Source organism: Patella vulgata, chromosome 7, assembly GCF_932274485.2.
Source record: "Patella vulgata chromosome 7, xgPatVulg1.2, whole genome shotgun sequence".
NCBI classification, from domain to species: Eukaryota; Metazoa; Mollusca; class Gastropoda; family Patellidae; genus Patella; species Patella vulgata.
This window is the reverse complement of record NC_065885.2, coordinates 52,871,921-52,896,473: the sequence shown is the minus strand read 5'-3', so window position 1 is coordinate 52,896,473 and position 24,553 is coordinate 52,871,921. Positions and strand designations below refer to the sequence as shown.

The window sequence follows — 24,553 nt, the reverse complement described above, 5'->3', positions numbered from 1 at the left end:
TATATATATATAAGATGGTATATTCTAACTGTCAAGTAATAATATATTTATAGATGATTATAAGAGAGTGGTATTAAAACAAGATGATGATAATAATGAAGGATCAGATTATATTAATGCCAGTTATATTGAGGTGAATAGTTTCTCCTTTCTTTACACCATGAATAACTTCCTTTGTCTGGACCTTAAAATGTCAAGTCAACTCATTATTGGAGAATTTTACAATTATGTTATCAATATTTGATGTCTAACTGTATTCAATAATTTCCCTTTTCTGTCTCATTCTTACACCATGAGTAATTTCCTCATTATTGAAGAAATTTACCTAATATCAGTTGATATATTCTAACTTCACAACATAACACTATGAAATTTAAACAAGTATATTATCTATAATATGTCTGTAAAATTTCCTCTAATTAGATTCAACATAGGCTATTTAATTAGTTGTGCCATGTCTGCCTTTTCTTTTGTTCATATCAAAAGGCTTTGGAACACAATTAAGTTGGCGCCAAGACAGTTACTATAGGTATCCTGCTAATTTGGAGGTGCAATGACGAGTCCAAATGTTTTCTTTTTCTTGTATTTAAGGATGTGTATGAAAGAGATGGTTACATTGCTAGCCAGGGTCCATTACCACATACAGTTAATCACTTTTGGCGAATGTTATGGCAGTTAAAAATAGAAATAGTATTTATGGCATGCAAATTAGAGGAGGGGCACCCACCAAAGGTAAGCAGATTTTTTTCCATATTTTTTGTGAGTAAAAACTAAAAAGTTAATCCCTAATAAAAATATCGAAAGGGCAGTCTTTAGTTGAACTTTGTTCCTCTGAATTAAAACAAACTGATATTTCCGTTTTAGTTTTTATAATGGATAAAACCAATCCTAACAATTCATCATGCTTTAGTTGAATAAAATTATTGGTGTGATAAATTTATCAACATGTATTAACTTAAAAGGAAACTTCCCCTTTAATATAGATGTGATGAATTCCATATCCACATAAATGAACTCAAATGGATGCTTCCCCTTTGATTTACTTGAAAAATTAGTGTTGGTTTGTTTCATGTTCTTATATTAATATAAAATAGAACCACACATCAGATTTTAAAGCGAAGGGGCATGCACCTCCAGAAATATTTTGCCCTGTGCAATCTGATGCAATATAAGTTTCATTTAACAAGAAATCAGACATTTTAATGACCTTGTTTTTTCTTCGGTTTAATTATATTTTGAAATTGGTGTTGTTCTGTAGAATAAAAAAATTTGGGGTTCGGGGGAATAAAATTTTTATCTGAGACAAGAGTCTCAACTTTAAGTAAAAAAGTAACCCATTAATAATCAAAAAACTTGTAACACAAGAATTTTCCTTTTGAGTAAATAAAAAAACTACCGGGTAACCCAAAATAACCCATAACTCATTGAGATAGTAAATCCAGCTAGCCAATAACAAAGATTACAATAAGGAAAATAATAAAAATAGATATGTGGTAAGTTGAACAATGTTAGGAAAATTGCTTTTTAATGGTCACGTGAACAGGCCAATTCCTATATCAAATTTCTATCTGTTCAAGTAGTTTTAGAAATAAATAATATTAGTTTTAAATTATACATAAAAAATTATTTTTATACGCCCACATTTTCATGTGGACGTATATTGTCGTCGCCCCTGTTCATCCGGACGTCCGTCCGTCCACAATTTGTTTGTGGACATTCTACAGGTCACAATTCTTATCCGATTTTGACGAAACTTGAAATATAGGTTTATCTCCAAAAAATCTTGGTTCCTTTCGATATTGGCATGTATTGGATCGAAACTTCATGGATTATGGCCCCTGTTTGTACGAAAAATCATGTTTTTAGCTTGTGGACACTATAGAGGTCACAATTTTTATCCGATTTTGTTGAAACTTGAAATGTAAGTTGATCACCCAAAGATCTTGGTTCCTTTCGATATTCGCTCATTTCGGACCGTAACTTCCTGAATTATGGCTCCTGATTTTACGAAAAATCGCGTTTTTAGCTTGTGGACCCATTAGAGGTCATAATTTTTATCCGATTTAAAAAAACGTATTATTATATTATCGTTCCACCCTAAGGACAGTTGAGTTTGAATTTTGTGAAAATCGCCCCAAAATTGACAGACAAAATGGTCGCCGTCCGTTCTCAAATAGCGTAAAAATATGGTATATCAAGGTTGTGGACCCTATAGAGGTCACACGATTTAGTTTCTCCAAGAAGTGTTTATAAATGGAATCTGTTTAGGTTCATTTTGATTACGATTATTTACGTATGAAGTACAATTAAAAAAGGTGAATATTAAAAAAAATGCACACCCATAGATGCTCACCTTATCGTGGTTGTAGTATTGTTATCCAATATCCATTAAAAATAGTAATTCCAACATTAACAAATACATCGATGTATCACGTCCCAGGCAATTATACAATCAGGAAACGGTAAATCACATCCTAGGTAATATATCTTCTTTGAATCACGTCACCAGAAGTCAACCTCGCAATGCCATTGTTACAGTGATAGCTACACACGTAGGTGATATGATATATGTAGCTATGATCTTAAGGTGATGCGATAGCTATATTCTTAAAAGTGATACAATAGCTATTGTCATAAAGGTGATACGATACAAACATGTAGGTATAGGCCTCCTCTTAAAAGTGATAAGATAGCTATAGGCTTGAAAGTGATACGATAGCTATAGTCTTAAAAGTGATACGATAGTTATACACTTAATGTTGATATGATAGCTATACACTTAATTTTGATACGATAGCTATAGTCTTGATGGTGATATGATAGCTATAGTGACATAGTCTAAAAGGTGATATGATAGCTATAGTCTAAAAGGTGATATGATAGCTATAGTCTTAAAGCTGATATGATAGCTATAGTCTTAAAGCTGACACAATAGCTATACACTTAATGTTGATGTGATAGCTATAGTCTAAAAGGTGATACGATAGCTATAGTGTTAAAGGTGATATGATAGCTATAGCCTTAAAGGTGATATGATAGCTATACACTTAAAAGTGATATACATCTAATGGTGATATGATGGCTACACACTTATGATGGCTACACACTTACTTAAAGGTGATATGATAGCTATATTCTTAAAAGTGACACACTTTTTAAAGAGCTTTGGAGATGTTCGCCAATAAATAGAAAAATAATTAATATGATTTTTTGTGTTTCAGAAAAAGTGTGAAAAATATTGGGCAGAAGCAGGGGAAGTAGAAGAATTTGGAAATATTTCAGTTACCTTGGCAAGTACCATATATCGCATATAATGGAACAGTTTTGGAAATTCACAATAGCCATATCATAGTATTTACAGTCACAAGTGGCTGTTCTTGGTACTATTTGCTTCTCTTAAAATTTGAAGGACTATAAGTTTGTTATCCTACATCCTACACAGGATGGTTTTTCATATCTCTGGCTGGGGCCTCATTTAATTTACCATAGTTAACATACAAATTAAAAAGAAAGGACCCATGTTTTCTGAATGAAATGTCAAATTTACTTTTTTGAAATTAAACATGAATGAAACAGTCACACATTTTGAACACAATAACTCGGCTTCCAATTGATGTAAACTTGGTGTAGATGTTCACTGGATAAATGTCTTGTCTGTATTCGATGATAGGTATTTTCTGCTTTGACTAAGCAGAGGGTAAGCAGTTTGATTTTGTTAGTGCTTTGGCACACAGTAACTTCTATACTAATTGAGTGACATTGATGAAACTTGGTGTATATCTTCATTAGATATTTTTCTTGACTTGAGTTCGATGATGAGCCTGTTTTGCAGAAGTTCTGACTTTGAAGCATAATAGCTTTGATTCTGATTGAGTGAAAATGATGAAACGTGATGTATAGTTTGATTATATCAATATATTCAATGACTTGTGATGTTATAAACAGTTTGCGAAGGATCTGTCAATCATGCACAGAACATGGGGCATGTAGATTATGGAAATTTAATGAGACCATATACAGCCCTCTGTTAAAATACTTTTGGAATACCCAAATGGACTTATTAAACGACATTTGATCCTGATTCAATCCTAATACCGTCTCAGATCATCACCATGATTTTAGTTCCCAAGAATATCAATACAATTTTTTATTTCCTGAAAACATCAATATAATTTTATCTTCTGAGACCATCCAAATAATTTTATTTCTAATATAATATTATTTTATTTCCTGAGACCATCAATATAATTTTATTTCCTGAGACCATCAATATAATTTTATTTCCTGAGACCATCAATATAATTTTATTTTCTGAAAAAGTCTATATGATTTTATTTCCTGAGAACATTAATATAATTTTATTTTCTAATAAAGTCTATATGATTTTATTTCCTGAGAACATTAATATAATTTTATTTTCTTTGAACATCAATATCATTTTATTTTCTAAGAACATCGATGTAGTTTTATTTTCTGAAAACTATAATTTTATTTTCTGCAGAATAACAATGTTATTTTATTTCCTGAGAAAATAATATAATTTTTGGTTATTTTGTTTTCAGGTAGAGGAAGAAGAAATATTACCAGATTTTTATAGAAGACGATTGTGTGCTAAATGTGGGACAGAAAGTCATTATGTGACTCAGTTTCATTATACTGGCTGGCCTGATCATGGTGTTCCAAATGATGCTGCAGATATTAATAAAATGATCCATCACATGAGAGCAGAAAGAAAGAAACCTGATATACCTTTAGTTATTCACTGCAGGTGAGTTGTGTTATATCTTGTGCCGAACGAAGTTAATGGAGTAATACTGAAATAGATGCTGTCAGTACGTCCTTCAACCCTGGTTTTGTTTCTAAAGCATATCTTATATACCATCAAGATATCCTTATGAAACTTTGTACAAACAGCCTACTGTAATAGTTGTGCCTTTTGCTTATGAGAAATTTCTTTCATTTAATAGTATGTATGTTTCAATAGAAACAAATTTGACTAATTAGTTTTTGGTATCGTAGGATACAGGATGTTGATGACTTAGTTTACTTGTTATTTTTAGCAATAGTGAAATGAAATGGAATTTAGCGTCCTACTGTTCTGCTCCTACTGAAATGAAGATGGCTTTAGCAATATATATAAATGCCATTTTATTTGCCCACATATAGCCTGTAAATGTTTTGTTATCAGGAAGGAACCTTATGTTTTTTCAATAAGGCATTATGTCTACACTTTCCAGTTAAGAATTTAAAATTTCAATAACTTTATCTTTTCAATTTCTAGTGCTGGCTGTGGAAGAACAGGGACAATATGTGGTATTGACTATGCCTGGACACTGCTTAATCAAGGAGTAAGTATCACTTTTATATTAACACAGGTTGCGGGTTGTCCTTGTTATATCTTCTAACATTCAGATTATATAAGAACATCAGCTGTCAATCTACTGTTAATATCACTTCCTTGTATTAACACTATAGAAATATATTTGTAATAGAAATATAGCTCATGTTGTTGAATCACATGTACCAGAGGACTCGAACCTTTTGTATATGGGACCATTAGAACATGCTTTGTTTCAATACAAATGATTTCTTTTGATATCTATTTACATAACCAAAATACATTGACCCAGCATAGGGTATGTCAACATCAGCTCATAAAATCTATTGTGATATATATTCTAAAGGTGTGGCAAGATTATGTTTGACTATTAGTGATAAACCATTAAAAGGAAAAGGAAATGAAAACTGATTATGATGAAGCTAAAAGCTTCAATTATACTATCTTTATATTGGTGACGTGACATTTATCAATGTAAAATACCTGTAACTTAAAGGGTGTATAGCTCTATTCTATCGAATCAAGGTTTAAAAGCACATATTAATGTAAAATGAATGTATATAAAGTGATTTATATGCCCTTTTATAAAAATTTATTGTAATTTTTAATCGCTAAGGTTATGTGAAACATATGTAAACTGCATTTGTTTTCGCTTGCTTACTGGTAGTCCAATTTTATACGCCCCCATGAACACTCTACAGACTACATTTATCATCTGATTGTTTTGAAATTGACATATGTTGTTTACATTAATGAGGTGAAGAGCACTAATTAATTTCAATAATTTCTGTTAATATCTTCTGGAGTTATGGCCCTTGTTTCACTCTATTGCAACTTGTGAACAACAAAAGTTATAGTCAAATCTTTATGAAATTTATAAGCCTCATTTAAATTAGTGAAACGAAGAATCCTATGAATTTCAGCAATTTCTGTTAATTATGTCTAGAGTTATAGCCCTTGTTTCACTTTATTGCACCTTGTGAATGCTTTAACAACAAAAGTTATCATCCGATCTGTATGAAATTTAAATGCATAATTTAAATTATTCAAACAAAGAATCCTAGTGAATTTCAGCAATTTCCATTAATTACTTCTAAAGTTATAGCCCTTGTTTCACTTTGTTGAACCTTTTTACTGTTTGAACAACAAAAGATATCAGATCTGTATGAAATTTATATGCATTATTTAAATTAGTAAAATGAAAAAGCCTGTCAAATTTTAACAATTTCTGAAAATTACTTCCAGGCTAAAGGCCCTTGTTTTAGTTTTAAGAACCTTGTGAACCCTCAAATGACGAAAATTATAAACTGATCTGTATGAAATTGTCTTGTAAATGCTACCCATACCTACAAAAGAATAAATGTGGGACAACCCTTGTTGACTGGCAATCTATCTTTATTACTAGTTTGTTTTGAGAACCAGCCATTAATAATTAGTTTTACATTGTCTTGTAGGATATGTTTATCTTTGTTTATTACAAATGGCCCACAAAACCATAAAATTAACGACCGACTCATGTACTGATATTTAAATATTCACTGTGTCTTAAATATTGGATATTAGGATCTCATATTTTCACAGCAAGATAACAACACCAATTTGATTGGAATGGACCAATATTGAATTCTATTTTATCAAATATTATGGAAAATATCGAGTTAGAGGTTCAGCTCCTTTGAAAGTAACATTCCAGATGTTAGTATACTCTGCATCATATAATCTATTCATTAAAGGTGCACATTTAAAAATATGATGCATATGAGTAATTTCTTCTTTCAGAAAATTGGGAAAGACTTCAGTTTGTTTGATATTATTGCCAAATTCCGAGAACAAAGACAATCTATGGTACAGACACCAGTAAGTAATATTGCAATATGTATTATTATTAGTAAGAACTAATTTTCTGTTTACCTAAGTCCTTATACAAGTTTCAGTTGTGGTGAAATTCACTGGAAAGTTTGGAAACACAAGGTCATGCAAATAGTGACTGTTGTAGTGAACATGGCAGAATTGGCTTAATCTTTCTAGATTACTTTATTTATTTTTATACGCCCACATGTGTCGGACCGTAACTTCATGAATTATGGCTCATGATTTAGATGAAACTTGAAATGTATGTTTAAATCCCACAGATCTTGTTTCTTGTCGACATTTGCGCATATCAGACCATAACTTCCTGGTTTATGGCCCCTGATTGTGGTTGAGTTTGAATTTTGTGAAAATTGGACTGAAACTGACTGACAAAATGGCTGCAATTAGTATAAAAAGTATGTAATATAAAGATTGTGGACCCTTTAGAGGTCACAATTTTTATCGGATTTTGATGAAACTTAAAATATATGTTTAAATCCAAAAGATCTTTCTTCCTGACAATATTCGCACATATCAGACCATAACTTCCAGGATTATGGCCCCTGATTGTATGAAAAATCACATTTTTAGCCTGTGGACCCTCTAGATGTCACAATTTTTATCCAATTTTAAAAACTGTTTAAGTATATCACCGTTACACCATAATGAAGGTTGAGTTCAAACTTTAGGAAAATCAAAATGAAACTGCCCAACAAAAGGGCCACTCCTTGTATGCAAATAGTGTAAAAGTGTGTAATTTCAGACCATAATGATTGTACAAAATTCACTTTCTTTTCTTTAGCTTGTTCCCTATCCATCTCTTGCAGAATGTGGACGTATCTTGCAGGGCAACCGCTTATTTCATTTATTTGTAAAGTTCTTATATAAATAACTAAACATTTATGTTACACTTCTATTATTAAAAAGCTTTCTACAATTGGAGATTTAATTGGTCATCTTTATTAGCTTGATTGGCCCAGAAAGTAGGATGTTAAACCACATTTCAGTTCTGAGTGATATAATTTTTTTTTATCTTATAGAAAATTGATAAATATCTTCGAATAATTAGCTAGACACCTTTAACTTATAGTAATTTGACAATAATTTGATAGATATCTTTATCTTATAGTAATTTTATAAAAATATCTATCAAATTACCTTACTATGGGCCTATAAGATAAAGATATCTATCAAATTACAATACAATAAAAATATTTATCAAGATAATAAAACTTTGGCTTTTCTGGCGTAGTTCCCCCTTGTCAGTAATGCAGGAGGGAGGACCTGACAAGGGACAATATATAGTCGTTTGAATGAGACGAAATAATGAGGTCTGGTTTACACATTGGCATGCATGTAAAAGAACCTTTGACAATTGGAATTTGAAATAAGACCTAAGTGCTGCTGTCCAAGCAAAATTTCACTCATAGCATACTGTATGGTTTTCTTCATTAGTCCAGTCAGAGCAGAACAGTAGGATGTTAAACCCTATTTCGTTTCACTTTGAGATAAAAAATTTATAGTAAATTGGTAGATATTATAGTAATTTTGATTCATAGCAATACTAAATTTAACAAACCAGCAGGAAAATGGATGTATGGATGAATTTGTATTTTTTTGACATGTCTAAATATTTCAGGATCAGTATAAATTAGTGCATCTGGTGATGAAGAATTTGTTTGAGGAATGGATAAAGACATATGACATAAATAATGAAGTTGACACAGAACAGGTCATTACAAACATTTTCTAATATTAAACAATAATTTCAACACTTTTATATAAAGATCATCCTATTGGACCCCCTACGCATGTCTTATAAACAGAAAAACTAATATCATAGTGCTATATTGTACTTGTTAACCTGGAACTTGAAGCACAAGGAGATCAGTTCCTCACAGATATGTCTAATGAACAGGAAAATTAATATCATAGGGCTATATTGTACTTGTTAACCTGGAACTTGAAACACAAGCAGATCTGTACCACACCATCAACTCCTGTTTTGAATTTTAGCACCAACCCTTTTACTTGAAGCCCCTGTTGTTCTCTGTCTTAAAACAGATTGTACTTCTGATTATAAATGAAATGATTATAAACCATTGTGGCGACAAAAGAAACACAACACAATATATATATTTTATCAATGAAAGTTTTTTTTTGTTTATTTTTACAGTTATATTATAATACCAGGCCTGGCAAATATGAGAGTAAGTTTTTAATTTTGTTACATTGATACATAGGTTATAGGTGTCTTATTAAGTGACAGGGCAGGGGAGAAGAAAAATAGCTAAATAATGTAGGTGTTGCAGCTTGATTTCTCGAGATGTTGAGGTAAGGAGGGAGGGAATTTCACATGGTTATCATTTCTGTCAACTTTATAATACCACATATTTTCATGTTATCAAAATTAAGATTTATCCAAATAAAGACCAGATTTACAGAATTTAACATTGCTATTTCATGGGTACACCAGTTAGTTTGGTACATTACACTAATAAAAGTTCACATACATTTACATTAATTTCTCACTTTGCATTTATGGACTACCAAATTGAAAACCTGTTAGTATCGAAATTCTGCAATTCACTCATACTTGTGACTGAAGGGCCTAACATCAGTGGAAACTTCCTTTTACCCAAATCACTGTAAGCGTTCAATATTTCAGATGTAGATTTTTGGCTAAGTGGGTAAGACGCTGGCTTGCTAGCCTGGAGGTCAGGTGTTTGATCCCTGCATTGGCTGAGAAAGTTCATCCAGATTTTTCGGCGTGGTTCCCCTTGTTAGTGATGCGGGGCAGAGGGCCTGACAAGGACAGCTATCTAGTCATTCGGATGGGACAAAAAAACAGAGGTCCTATACACATTGGCGTGCACATAAAAGATCCCTTGACAGTTTGAATTCAATATATAGTAGGCCGTAATGCTGCTGTCAGGGCAAAATTTCCCTCATAGCACACTGTATGGCGTATGCCCGTCTTCATTAGCTCAGTTCGGAGCAGAACAGTAGGATGTTAAACCCCATTTCATTTCATTTCAGATGTAGATTTTGAAGATGATTATGTAAATACTGGAGATTTTGAGGATGATTATGTAAATACTGGAGATTTTGAGGAGGATTATTCACCAGTTGATGTTGGTAATATATATACAGACTGTGATGGAGATGCTGTGGTTGTTATTAATGATGAAATTCATAACAAGGCTGTCATAACTAAAGTCAACAATACTAGTTCTAAAGCACAAGAATATGAGAATCAGACCTTTATAGATCGTAGGAGTCATATAGATAGTACTAGTAGTACAACCAGTACTGAAATCAAACAAGCTCCAGATATTTATACAGATGTTATCTCTCAAGACAATAAAAAAGGTACATTATACATCTTATTGATCTATTTAGAGCAGGCAAACCTTTTTATGTTTGATGTACCCCAAATTATCTTACAACTTTATATATATGTGACATTTAACTTCAAATGATTAAATTAGGAAAATACCTTAAAGGGACAATAACACTCTTGCTGGCTTGACAGCTCCAGAAAATACAAAAAATAGCCTTATTCTAAGCACTAGATGTTTTAGTGTCCTACCTGTTGTGTAAATTATCCATTAAATCCTATTTTACTTGTCCAAAGGGTTCAAAAATATTTTTAAATCCAAGTCACATTTGAAAAGCTTTACGTTAGGCTTTTCAAATCATTGTGTTGAATTTTTTAAATTTTTTAAATTAGGTGTGTTAATTAAGGTGAAATTTGTATCATCAATTAATTGGAATATTGTAAAATAGTACAATTTGTTGACCAGAATAAAGATTAGGACATATTATTCAGTTACAACAAGAGTGGTATTGAGCCTTTAAAGGGGCATTATGGGAGATCAGATAAAGAGTTGACAGTTCTCGCTATAATAGCTAAAAATATAGTTAACGTAAATAGAATATGCTGGAAATTTCAGTCAAACTGCTCCCATCTGAACCGAGATATTAGCAATTGAAATATTGCAGGCTGGTGATGGCATCGAGTGTTGATTATGGTCTGGATAAGTTAATTAAGGTCTAATTAATAATTTAGATAACATTTCAGGCCTAAAGAAAGACCTGCAATAGACAGATTTAGCTCTTGCATAATGTATGTTTAAATAGATACATTATTTATTTATCTGACATTTTTGAGTTTGTTTCGATTTTGTCAAACTGTTGATATTGGGGGCAAATTAATTATCACATCATTATTATCACAGGCTGCAAAGTATTATTTGGAATGGTCCAATATGCCACCTTGTCTTCATGTATCTGGTTGAAAAGTAGAATATTAAACTGCATATCATTCAATCCAGTGTTCCACAGTGTCATTTGTAACATTGGCTGGCCACCCTTGTATTAGAGCTTAGTCTAATTATACATATTAATAATAGGTTAACCGTTTTGTTTTATAGGGGTAGGGACATAATGTTGCTGCAGGGTTAAAAGATCGTATTCAGATTTTAAGAAATAGTTTGAGAGAACCAAAAAACTTACCAATTGTTAAGAATCATGATAACATGCTAATACATCAAATCAAAATATGTATAATATTGTGTGTAAAGTATATTTCTGATATTTCAGTATAAAAAAAATAAAGTTGAAAAATTATTTTTGCTTATATTTACCCTCAAATTAATAAGATGTGATTATAGGACCACTGAATGTATATACCATAACTGTGATTATATAGGGGTGGTAACAGGGCCCTTATTCACGTAAACTTAAACTAAGATACAATCGAAATTTTAAGAAATACTGCAATTCGATTGGCTGACCAGTATGCAAATTGGATATATGCAAATTGATTTTACTGGCCAGCTAATCGAATTGCAGTATTTCTTAAAATTTCGATTGTATCTTAGTTTAAGTTTTCGTGAATAAGGGCCCAGGGGTATAACCACTCAATATATGTGATAATGCACAGGGTAGGACCACTCACTATCTATAGATGTGATTATATGTGGGGTAAGACCATTCAATATATATAAATATGTGTAAATGTGATTATGAGGAGAGGGGGTGATGCAGGCTATGCCTGTTCCCAAATCCGTTTTCATTTCATTTGATATGAAATATTGTTTACAGAAAAAAGAAATGTGATTGTGCCTAGGATAGGACCACTCAATAAATATAGATGCATGTAAATGTGATTATACGTGGTGGGGTAGGACCACTCAATATATATAAATGTGATTATATATAGGGTAGAGCCTCTCAGTCAGTATATATAAATGTGATTATACATAGGACAGGACGACTCAATATATATAAATACATTACTTTTTTGAGATCAGTGCAAAGTTTTTGTATCTTTACTCAAAGTAGTACATATATTTCAGTTTTTTTCTCTACATTATTTCATAGTTTTCAACAACTAATAAGTTTTGTTTAAGCATTGCACAAAGATAAATGCACTAACTGCAATTCCAGCACTTGGTTCAACACGTACAGTAGATACAAATGCTGTTTAGGATGTATGTTGTATTAAAATATTTTTTTAGTCAGGCATACTGTTTATCCACATATTTTGCAATGGATCCAGTCTGTAACAATTTTGTAATAGGGCTCTGCCCGAGACCTGCCAATTGTAACACCATAACACCTGTAGCTGCCTTCCTCACGTGGGATCACGTGGCTAAGTGGGTAAGACGCTATCTCACTAGCCTGGAGGTCGGGTGTTCGATCCCTGCATTGGCCGAGAAAGTTCATCCAGATTTTCCGGCGTGGTTCTCCCTTGTCAGTGATGCAGGACGGAGGGGCTGACAAGGAAAGCTGTCTAGTCGTTCGGATGGGACGAAAAACCGAGGTCCCGTGTACATATTAGCGTGCACGTAAAAGATCTCTTGGCAGTTGGAATTCGATATAAGAGTAGGCCGTAGAGCCGCTATCCGGGCAAAATTTCCTTCATAGCACACTGTATGGCGTATGCCCGTCTTCATTAGCCCAGGTTAGGAGCAGAACAGTAGGACGTTAAACTCCATTTCATTTCATTTCATTTCTGCCTTCCTCACGACCTATGGTTAGCCACTGCCCGAGCAATATCTATGCCTGATCAATTCATGTTTTGAGTAATATCTGAAACTGAACATGGAAAATCTTTAACAAACATGATTTCAGAGTTACTACTAGCTAGAAACAAAGTTCGTAAAAGTAGCCATGTATATGAAAATTCAGCTCTAATTCCCCGTAACAACAGAGGGCTGTGTTATGAAAATTTAGATTCAGATTTTACAGTAAGAAAGAAAGGTATATTTGGTGATATGATTTTCCTAATCTACTATAAAAAACCCTACACAGATGTAATCCATTGTATAATTCCACATATATTATAAAAAAAAACCTTCGTGCGTGCTGGCATGTGTGCTTCTCATCACGTTATTGTAATTCAATGATTGGATGTTACTGAATTTCTCCCTTTTGTTTATACATTATCTCTGCTAGAGATCACTATGATCATGTTGTGCATGTTCCTACAACCAAAGCTTTTAAAGACTCTTCATTTAACGCTTTTAAGGGTCCCACCTTCACAATTTATCTCAGTGTTATTGACCCATGCTATAATGCATTTCACACCATCACTCTTGTTATTGTACTTGTCACTTCCTTAGATATTATGGTGGATCAGACAACAAAGCTGTTGCATTGCCTGGCAACCTATTTCATAATCTAGTTAATTGCCTCTTATTTGACCTATTATTTTTGCATGGCCAATGCATATATTTATCTTATTGTTTAATATTCTCAAGTGATAAGAGCATATTGACTGAACATATTAAAGTATACTATTCAAAAAAAGTAGGGGATATTTGATTTTGGGGGCATAATACTAAAATATGCAAATGACTACGAAAAAAGTCACTATAGAACCTAACAGAAGAAACATTTCCAGTTACATGTGACGCCCAAACGCACCAATAGCTACCGCATGGAATGCAGGTGATGCTTGGGATCATCATGGAGGTCCAACCCAAGATTTGCACGACTCTGACTTTGAATGTTACAGTCATTGTGGCATTGAAACATCAGTTTAATTGTTTTAGTGACCAGAAAACAAATTTTGATATGCGTCGGCTTACCCAAAATGAAAGGTTACGTGCCCTTGGCATGCTACAGATCGGCACAACACAGGCGGTTGTGGCGCGGACGATGAATGTTTCTCAGTCTGTCATAAGCAGGCTATGGTCCAGATACCGTGATACACAATCTGTACAGGACAGACCACGCTCAGGTCGACCAAGGGCGACAACTCAAGCCCAGGATCGATTTATCCGTACCTTGGCCTTGAGAAATCGTGTCATCACAGCAAATCAGATCAGCGCTCGTCTTCAAACAGACACTGGTGTGAGAGTGAGTGGCCAGTCGATTCGGAATCGACTGCATAGGGGTCACCTTCGCGCCCGACGTCCTCGCGTGATCCCTTGTTTGAGAGATCATCACATTCAGGCAAGACGTCGTTGGTGTAGGGATCGTCAACACTGGGATAATCGACGCTGGAGCGATGTGATGTTTTCAGATGAGTCAAGGTTCACTGTTGATTTTTTGGACAGACGTAGGAGGGTGTGGCGTCGTCGAAACGAGCGCTTCCAAGACGTTAACGTCATCAGACATGATCGATTTGGGGGTGGTTCTGTTATGGTGTGGGGAGGCATCACTGTTGCTGGAAGAACGGCTTTACATGTTGTTGCAGGGCGTGTTACAGGCCAGTACTACCGGGACAACATCTTGGCAGTCCATGTTGTGCCGTTCGCACGACGTCATGGCCGCCGTTTCATCTTCCAGGATGACAACGCAAGATGTCACAGGGCCAGGATCGTTACAGGTTACCTCCAACAACAGAACATCACCACATACCTTTGCCAGCACTGAGTCCCGACCTCTCCCCCATCGAGCATGTCTGGGACATGCTTGGACAGAGGTTACGTCAACGTCAACAATGTCCTGCCAATGTCCAAGAACTTGCTGCTGCGTTGCAACAGGAATGGGACAATCTGGACCAAAATGACCTTAGACGTCTCATTAGGAGTATGCCACGTCGGATCAATGCTTGTTTGGCAAACAGAGGAGGATTTACCCGTTACTGACTTGGTTGTGATGCTGTGGTAACTTTGCTGTTTGACCCCGGGTATCATTTTACCCTTATAATGGTCAGTCTGTGCCTTACTTAGTCTAACGATCATTTGGAATAAATCGATGAATGTGAACTTCATTTCATTTTGTCATTTGTTTCTTCGTCAGTTTCATTAGGTGACTTTAATAACACTTAAAAATCAAATATCCCCTACTTTTTTTGAATAGTATATTTTATAATGACAGGAAGCAGTGGAAGCATGTTTTCTCACCAAGCATTGTCTAGGAAATTAGAAATGTCTGTCAGTTTTTCTAGAGTGTAATTTAATTTAAATAAATTGTTTAAAAATTTTTTTGTCATTAAGGATTTATTATTGTTATATTTTAATATACTCCCTCATTTATATGTAAGCATAAGCGTTCTACAATTGAAGTGTGCTAAGGAAAAACTCATCAAAATTTGATGTCACATAATGATTTACTGCCCCAGGTAACTGAAAGCTTGACAACACTCACCCTACAGGTCTGAGTTTTGATATTTTTTATTCCATCTTCTTGCTGAAAACCTTATTGAAATTCAGACACACCTATCAATTTTATGCATAGTTACTGCCCATGACCCCAAAAACATGAAAACCATCATTTTAAATTGCTTCTTGCTGCATTTGGCTAGCAATCCTATGTTTTCACTTATGAGGGCTTAATATGTCAGTCTTGTTGTCCCCCGCCCTCTGTCCGTTCGTCTGTCTGTCCGTCACACTTTTTGGGACACAATAACTCTTTTTCTAATTGAGCTAGAATGTTCAAACTTGGTATATGTGTTTATTAGGTCAATACCGTGATGAAGTTCGAAGATGAGCATTTTCTGCTTAGGGTAAGCAGAGATAAGCAATTTGATTGGTAGATGCTTTGGGACACAATAACTTTAGTTCTAATTAAGTGAGAGTGATGAAACTTGGTGTACAGTTTCATTACATCAATACCTTGACTAAGTTTGAACTTGAGCATTTTCTGCTCAGGGTAAGCAGAGTGATAAGCAATTTGATTGGCCGAGAATTTGGAACACAATAACTCTCCTTCTAATTGAGCTAGAATGTTCAAACTTGGTGTAGGGGTTTATTAGGTAAATGCCTTGATGAAGTTCGAAGATGAGCATTTTCTGCTTAGGGTAAGCAGATATAAGCAATTTGATTGGTTGATGCTTTGGGAAGCGATAACTATAGTTATAATTAGGCGAGAGTGATGAAACTTAGTGTATAATTTCATTACATCAATACCTTGAATAAGTTCGATAATGAGCATGTTCTGCTCAGGGTAAGCAGAGCGATAAGCAATTTGATTGGTCAAGACTTTGGAACACAATAACTCTCATTCTAATTGGGCTAGAACATTCAAACTTGGTGTAGGTGTTTATTAGGTCAATGCCTTGATGGAGTTCGAAATTGATCATTTTCTGCTTAGGATAAGCAGAGATGAGTAATTTGATTGGTTGATGCTTTGGGGCACAATAACTTTGGTTATAATTAAGTGAGAGTGATGAAACTCAGAGTATAGATTCATTGTATCATTACCTTGACTAAGTTCGATGATGAGAATTTTCTGCTTAGCCTAAGGAGCAATAAGCAATTTGATTGGCCAAGACTTTGGAACATAACAACTCTGCTTTTAACTGAGGTAGAATTTTTAAACTTGATGTAGATGTTCATTAGTTGAATGTCTCGACTGAGTTCAATGATTAACATTGCTAACTAAAGCTAAGGAGAGCTAATCAATTTCATTGGTCGATGCTTTAATGGGACAAGATAATCTTGATTCTCTCTGATAGAGAGTGATGGTACTTAGTGTATAGTTTGATTGCTCGATACTTTTGAAAAAAAATAAATGTGCGATTAATTAATATGTGTCATCTATTTATAATGGGATTTCGGCGGGGGACATCAGCCTCACTGTTAACTTGTTTATGTTAGCTTTCTGTATGTTCCTGAAAATAGGAAAAGAAGTTGGTTTTATCAGATATATGATAGTTTTAAAAGCTGTTTATTATGTTTGTAACTAAAATTTATTTTATTAAGCAACATAATTTTGTAATTTTACACTGATTTTATATTTTATATTTCATTTTGCACGTAATATTCTAGGTCATGTATCATGCTTTGTTGTAGTGATTAAAGACCCAACAGCTGCTATAATAGTTAAATATTGATAATCAACCAATTCTACTGTCTGTACCGTCGTAAATTTTAAACGGATTTCTTTGATTATGAACAAACTACTTAACTTTGGTTAATATAAACTTACCTGTGTGTTTGAAATCAACTCCCGTTAAATAAAATCCATTGTACAATTAGATATTCCAACGAATAAAAACGTTCTTTCTTGAAAAATTGAATTTTCAAAAACAATACCAATACCAAAATGGAAGCTGATTACGTCACTCTTCGGGAGAGATCATCCCGTATAAAGGGGTGACAGCATGCCACGGTAAAACAGGTTTAGGTACTTTTACGACAATTCAAATTTTATATACACTTATAGTCTCTGAGCCGCATTTGATATATTTTGTGACTTGCAATTATTGTCTTCAAACATTTCAGATTATTAAACATAAATTTGGTAATTTTTCACAAATCAACTATTGTTTCACTTGTGACACACATCATGGCTTAACGAGGTTTGCGCAGAAAAGAGATAGCAGATTAAACCCCCTTTTCATTTCATTTTATTCATATACATGTCTGTTAGATCATAAATCCACCTGATCTAGTAATCTTTTTATATTTGTAACTTATTGTAATTGATAACATTCTATCTTTATTTTAGAAGTTCAGAAACCTGTAATGAGATCTTCAGATCCCGTTAAAAAGGTTGGTTTACTTTCTGTGTAGTGGACGACAGAAATTATGCCCTTTAATCTAAAACCAGACAAGACAATGCTATAATTGATATTCATAAATCCAGAAGAACCAAGTTAGCATTTCAGTCTTCTGCTCTGTGTTTATCCATGTACTCCTAGCCATATTACATCTTTTGGTATCTCCAGTGGTATCAATCTGTTCTACTTCCTGGGTCCATTCAAGGGGTAGTCACAAATTTAAATAATCTGCCCTTGATGATTCCATTGGCCACGTAGGTTGATGCTATGAACCAATGAAACAACAGGTTACAAACAAGTCTTAGCATCATTATTTACGTTCTCAACAAAATGCGGCTTGTAAGCTTGCTTGATAATGAGAAAGTTTGCAAGACATTTAAAAAAACTGACATACACTCAAAATATCGTGCTTATCAAAAATAAATAAAATACGTCAAAAACTGACGAGCTGGTGATTACAATATACATCCAGTGACCGCATTAAAATATGAGACATAACAATAGCAAGAAAACATATTTTTTTACTTTTACTCAATTGTTTTCATCAATAAACATACCAACTTCCTCAGGACAATAAGATTGTTTTTGATAGCATTGTGTTTTAATATTCAGTCCCAGAACCTGTTTCAAGATCAGTCAATTCATTTCTCTGTCAGTTTGACAATTTGGTTATTTAAGTCACTGTCATTAACACTCCAAAGTCAGAACTTTTTCTAGTGCCTAGAGCATTCTCTAGTGGATTGAATAGTTATTTGATACAAATATCATTATTATTATTATTGAGTGATTACATCAAATTGTCATTTTCTATCATAAAACAAATTAAGAAATCTTTCAGATTTTAAAATCGATATGAAAAAGATGTAATACAGTTTGTTAGTGTCAACATTGCTTTGTAACATTTGTTTATTTTTTTTTTAGCAGGAAAGCAGCTTTCCATCTTTACCACCAAGAAATTATTCAGAAGAAGGTATTTTTTGACTAAATTCCATTGTCCACTGCCGTTTTATCTATTAGGCTTCAGTAGAATCTGCTTGCCAAAATCATTTTATTCCTATAAATTTACTCATATCATTGGCATTTTAGGACAATATCGTATAATTCACAGCCTAATCATCACAAATTCAAAATATCAATGATAGATAATCCCCTTGTTTGAACTCAGACAGATTAAAAACAGATGCCCATCAGAATATTTTGTTTATATATTGTCTCTAGAGGATGACTAATGTTGACAAATTTCCGATTCATCGTATCTTTGTAAATACTGAAAGGAACTAATCCATTTTTGGATTGAAATTCCTTTTAGGTTCAACGTCAACATTAGTCTAGGTTGGAAGGGGTTAAAAAGGAAAATATATATGATGAAAAACTAGGGTCCTGTATACAAATTAGTCTGCATATAAAGATTTATTGGCAGTTTTGAATTTCATACAAAAATCCCACTGTTCAACCCAAATTCTCTACCTGGCATTGAACAGGTAACCATAAAAATAAAATTTACTGTATGTTAGTCTCCAAATGTAACCTGCTTCCATTCATTTTTCTCTAGAAGGGACAGTTGCTTGTATGTCTCATACACACTAGGACTTTACACAAGGTAATACAGCACTTGATTCATCTATGACTAAGATACCATGGTCATGACATACCATCTTGATTCTAGTTCATGATATACCATCTTAATACTAGCTCATGACATTCCATTTTGATTCTAACTTATGATATGTCATCTTAATTCTAGCTCATGATGTACCATCTTGATTCTAGCTCATGATGTACCATCTTGATTCTAGCTCATGATGTACCATCTTAATTCTAGCTCATGACATTCCATTTTGATTCTAACTCATGATGTTTCATCTTAATTCTAGCTCATGATATACCATCTTAATTCGAGTTTATGATGTACCATCTTAATTCGAGTTCATTATAGCAAACCAGTTTGTTGATTCGTTACTTTATTTGTCTTATTGCAGAAGCCAAAGTTAAGACAGATCAAGTAAAGTCTCGAGCTACACAACAATTACCAGAAAAAAACAATCGTCAGCCAGGACCAAATACATCGCATATAGTAGTGCCTGGTCATGGGACTGGTCCTAGAGTTCACAGAGTGCAACCTGACCATGTCTCTGACCCCCGCTTAGTGTCTGGTTATGGGACTGGTCCTAGAGTTCACAGGATGCCACCTGGCCATCAGGACCCCTACCTTCACTCAGTTCCTGTAGATCGTCACAGACATGATCAACCAAAACATCCACTTCATCCACAAGCTCATTATCAACAAAATCCAATGATTTCACATCCAGGTGGTGGTGGTGTTGGAGTTCATAGAACTGTTATTACTGTTAATAATCATCATCCTCCACAACCGTCTGGTGGTATAAGGTTTAAAATGGGACGTAAAGAAATAGCCATTCCAATCGTAAGTACTCTTATATTTCTTTTCTTTTTATACATAGGCATAATATACCAACTCATGACACAATTATATGGAATACAAGTTATTTAAAGTTTATTTCTGATTTTTTTTCTTTAACAAGCTAAGAATGACAACTATAATACAGTGAAGATGTAGATACATACACAATCTGGAACAATGAAAACATTAATATACAATTAGAAACCATCAATTGGGTTGAAAAGGGGTTTTGATGGTTTCTGATGAATTATCTCTTTTAAGTAACTTGTATTCCATATAATTGTATTTCATGTGTTATTCTCATTCTGTTACTAAATGCCAGTTAAACATATCTTTCACTCTACAGTTCTTGACAGATCAGGGATGTGGTGAGTGGTTTTTGCATCATAAAGATGTTAATGTAAACTTTTAAAGGAATCATCCCAGATTTATGTAAGACTCTTAGAAAACTAGTACTATGGTACTGTTCAAAAAATTACTGATCATGCTGAATATTTTTAACTATTTCTTTACATTTTAAAATTGGCACACAAAATTGGCCATTTGTAATGAAGCGACTCGATGAAAGAGATTAAACTTATCCCACAAGGAAATACTACCGGTGTATACAGGTCACAATTCTATGGAATACAATTACTGCTTTTAACTGAGCGACGTTTCGACTAGGCTTCTCTAGTCATTATCAAGCTATGATGATGACTAGAGAAGCCTAGTCGAAACGTCGCTCAGTTAAAAGCAGTAATTGTATTCCATAGAATTGTGACCTGTATACTCTAGTTCAATTACTAAATGCCATTGAAACATGACTAGAGAAGCCTAGTCGAAACGTCGCTCAGTTAAAAGCAGTAATTGTATTCCATAGAATTGTGACCTGTATACTCTAGTTCAATTACTAAATGCCATTGAAACATTTTACTACCGGTGTAGTCTGGAATAACCAGATACCAGAGACTGACATTCAATTTAAATTCTTTACATATTTTGTCAAACATAACTGAAACAGAAACAATTGAATGTAAATCAGTTTATATACTTCACATTACATTATTATATGCTTTGCGACCCATTTATGTCCATTTCTAGGTGCCAGAGAATAGCGATTTAGCTTCTTTAATAATAAATATCATGTGAAATATGGGACTTCTCCTTTATTTAAAGATAGCATTGAATAAACCATCATGAAGGTGACAGCATAACTCTTAAACATGCTCCCCCTTACTTATATGCTAAATAGCTTAGATTTCTTTCTGCTTAAAATTTTATCAATCCTTCATCCATTTTCAAGAAACAGTGACTAAAACAGACATAAATACACAATGACAGTGGATATTAAAGATTCATTATTTAACAAAAATCTCATAGGTTAGAAAATTGAAATATAGGTGTGTTTATTAACATTTAGAAAATAATAAATAAACAACTGTTTTGGTTTTTTTTTTTAAATCAGGTACAACAAGTGACATATAACGGTAAGTATCATATTAGTGTTAAATTTGACTGTATGAGAAATTGAAGTTGCAAAAAAGTAGTCCAAAGGACCTGACTCTCCTGAACTCTCCTCTCTTTTTTTTTTGGATAATTTTATGGACCGAGAGGAGAGGAGAGATATCAGTCATCATATTCCTGAAACCGACATAGGGTTGATTACATTGCTTTGTAATCAATTAAATTACAATCACCTTCATATTTGTATGATTATAAATACATTACGATGACAACTATTGTCCTATGTGATGGAAATTCTCTTTGGTTATTGTGGTCTTTGATATTTTGTTTTTCATGACATGGGTCTCACTTAAGGAAAAGTTGGAGAGAGAGAGAGAAATGGGCTTTAACGTCCACCGACACAAACTAGGTCATTTCCAGACTAACATACGGTTTAATTTTATTTCAATAATTTGCTCGCGCGTAGGGGTCTTTAGCAGTGGGAGGTAACCGGAGGACCCGGAGAAAATCCACGAGGTTTGACAGGCGACCCTACTCCTTGTCATGTACAACCAGGGATTCGAAACCACGCCGGTTGACTGAATGACAGGCTTTATTATACAGCATGCACGTGCTAACCATTCGGCCATCCAACCCCCCAGGAAAAAATGGAACTCTTGATTGTAACTGATATAATTATTACTTGCTGTATCTATAAATATAGGTACATATACATGTGTAGATATTATTGTTAATGATAATTAGATACTACTACTACTACATATCAGTTGTATTTATTTCAGCTGATCCTAATTATAACCGTCAGTTCCGTGGAAATAATATTGGTAAGCAGGATTGAGGATTTTCATACCTTAATAATAATAATTATTATGCTCTATGATTAAACCTGGCAAGAAACAAGACTTGCAAAGAAAAACATGTACCGACCAGATTTTAGTATTTGGATGGTGTGGAAATACATAAATCTATTACAAGTATTATCAGAAAATAACATTATATATATATAAATCGAACAATAATAATATTGGGAAATTTTAATATTAGAACCCAAATGACCACTTATATAAGAGTATGAATTCTAATAACCATTATATTAATCATGCACTTTGTAATAACCGTTCACATTAGTTAAAATCTAAACTGGTTCAGAACTATCGGTTATAACTGAAATGTTGGAACTGGTGTAGAGGTTTTCACACTAACATAATATTTAACATGATTATGCAGATTTATACCTTTCACACTGGCAGCGTATATCTTTCACACTGGCATATAATATTGAACAAAGTTAAAGCAATGTATATCTTTAGTACTGGTAGCATGAAAGAAATCAACATACCTCATAGAATCAGAAGAAGATTATGAATTATAACTAGTGCCCAGAAGAAATTTGCTGTCCCCCACCTTTAGAAGAATTGAGCACTTTCAGGTTACGGTTGTCTTGGCTTGTTTTATAGCATGCACATATATAGTAAATTAGATGTCAAAAAGCAAATGGTGACAACTACCTTCATTTTGTGGTCATGTGATGATCACTTAAAACATAAACCAGTTAACTACCTCAGTAGGTGCAATTTCAGGCCCGTAGCTAGCAACGGGCAAGGGGGGGGGGCAGCTCAACCAATGTCACTCGGCTTTATGGGGCACTCATATTGATATGGGCACATCGGTCATAGCAAAGGGCGCAGTTCGGCGCCCAGGGGGATGGGCAACTGCCATCCTTGCCCTTACCTGATTTTTGTATCCTGATAACTTCCACAACATTTTAAATAAGATTCGCTTGTAGTGTGAAAGATTGGGTTGTAACTGGCTGTAAATGATTTACAATCTGAAGGATGGTATTGGTCTTCTATTTAATTTTAAATCTGTGTCTTTCTATGGGATTGGGTGTAATCTAGAAACAAACTCTTTGAAATAATTAAATCCAACAATTTACTGATAAATTGTTTGACTATCTTCCTACAGTAGAATTAATCTGATGACTAAAATGTTTAGACACGATCATCCAGGAACCATAGGAAATGATGTCAAGATGGTGATTATTCTCCATTTCTTGTCATGTTACTCTCCGTTATTTTGGTTATGCAGGTTTTCTCAGATCTTTAACCAGACATTGACTCTACTGTAGACTATCTTTAATATTCTAATATTCTGTTGAAGAAGACATATGTACAACACCCTTATAACATGTCAATCACATGTAACTTATGCGATTACACATCAAATCACATGAACTTACATGTTTATACATCAGTGACATGTAATTTGTTGATAGAATACACGTCAATCCCATGTGACTTACATGTTTACACGTCAATGAAATATAACTTGTTGATTGATCACACATCAATCACAAGTAACTTGATTGATTACATGTCAATCACATGTAACTTGATTGATTACATGTCAGTTACATGTAACTTGCATGGTTACATAGTTACATGTCAATTGAATGTCAATTACATGTACAGTGACTTGATGAGAGGGTTGTCAGCATGTACCTGATCTCACCAAATGCTATGTAAAAATGTTT

General features: G+C 33.7%; 1 protein-coding gene across 4 annotated transcripts in view; it reads left to right on the top strand.

Moving 5' to 3' along the window:
- Positions 1–24,553, top strand: part of LOC126828803 (tyrosine-protein phosphatase non-receptor type 12) — a 35,138-nt gene that overhangs the window by 5,678 nt on the left and 4,907 nt on the right. The window contains exons 3-17 of one of the 4 annotated variants that reach the window (XM_050558807.2): positions 54–133; positions 592–732; positions 3,222–3,290; positions 4,563–4,768; positions 5,282–5,348; positions 7,118–7,195; positions 8,829–8,921; positions 9,366–9,399; positions 10,229–10,561; positions 13,331–13,459; positions 18,101–18,144; positions 19,077–19,122; positions 20,132–20,577; positions 22,022–22,043; positions 22,803–22,844. In XM_050558807.2, coding sequence (XP_050414764.2) covers positions 54–133; positions 592–732; positions 3,222–3,290; positions 4,563–4,768; positions 5,282–5,348; positions 7,118–7,195; positions 8,829–8,921; positions 9,366–9,399; positions 10,229–10,561; positions 13,331–13,459; positions 18,101–18,144; positions 19,077–19,122; positions 20,132–20,577; positions 22,022–22,043; positions 22,803–22,844 — 1,830 coding nt within the window. Of the gene's footprint in view, positions 1–53; positions 134–591; positions 733–3,221; positions 3,291–4,562; positions 4,769–5,281; positions 5,349–7,117; positions 7,196–8,828; positions 8,922–9,365; positions 9,400–10,228; positions 10,562–13,330; positions 13,460–18,100; positions 18,145–19,073; positions 19,123–20,131; positions 20,578–22,021; positions 22,044–22,802; positions 22,845–24,553 lie in introns of all 4 variants that reach the window. The other 3 variants (XM_050558806.2, XM_050558809.2, XM_050558808.2) reach the window with 3 other exon arrangements.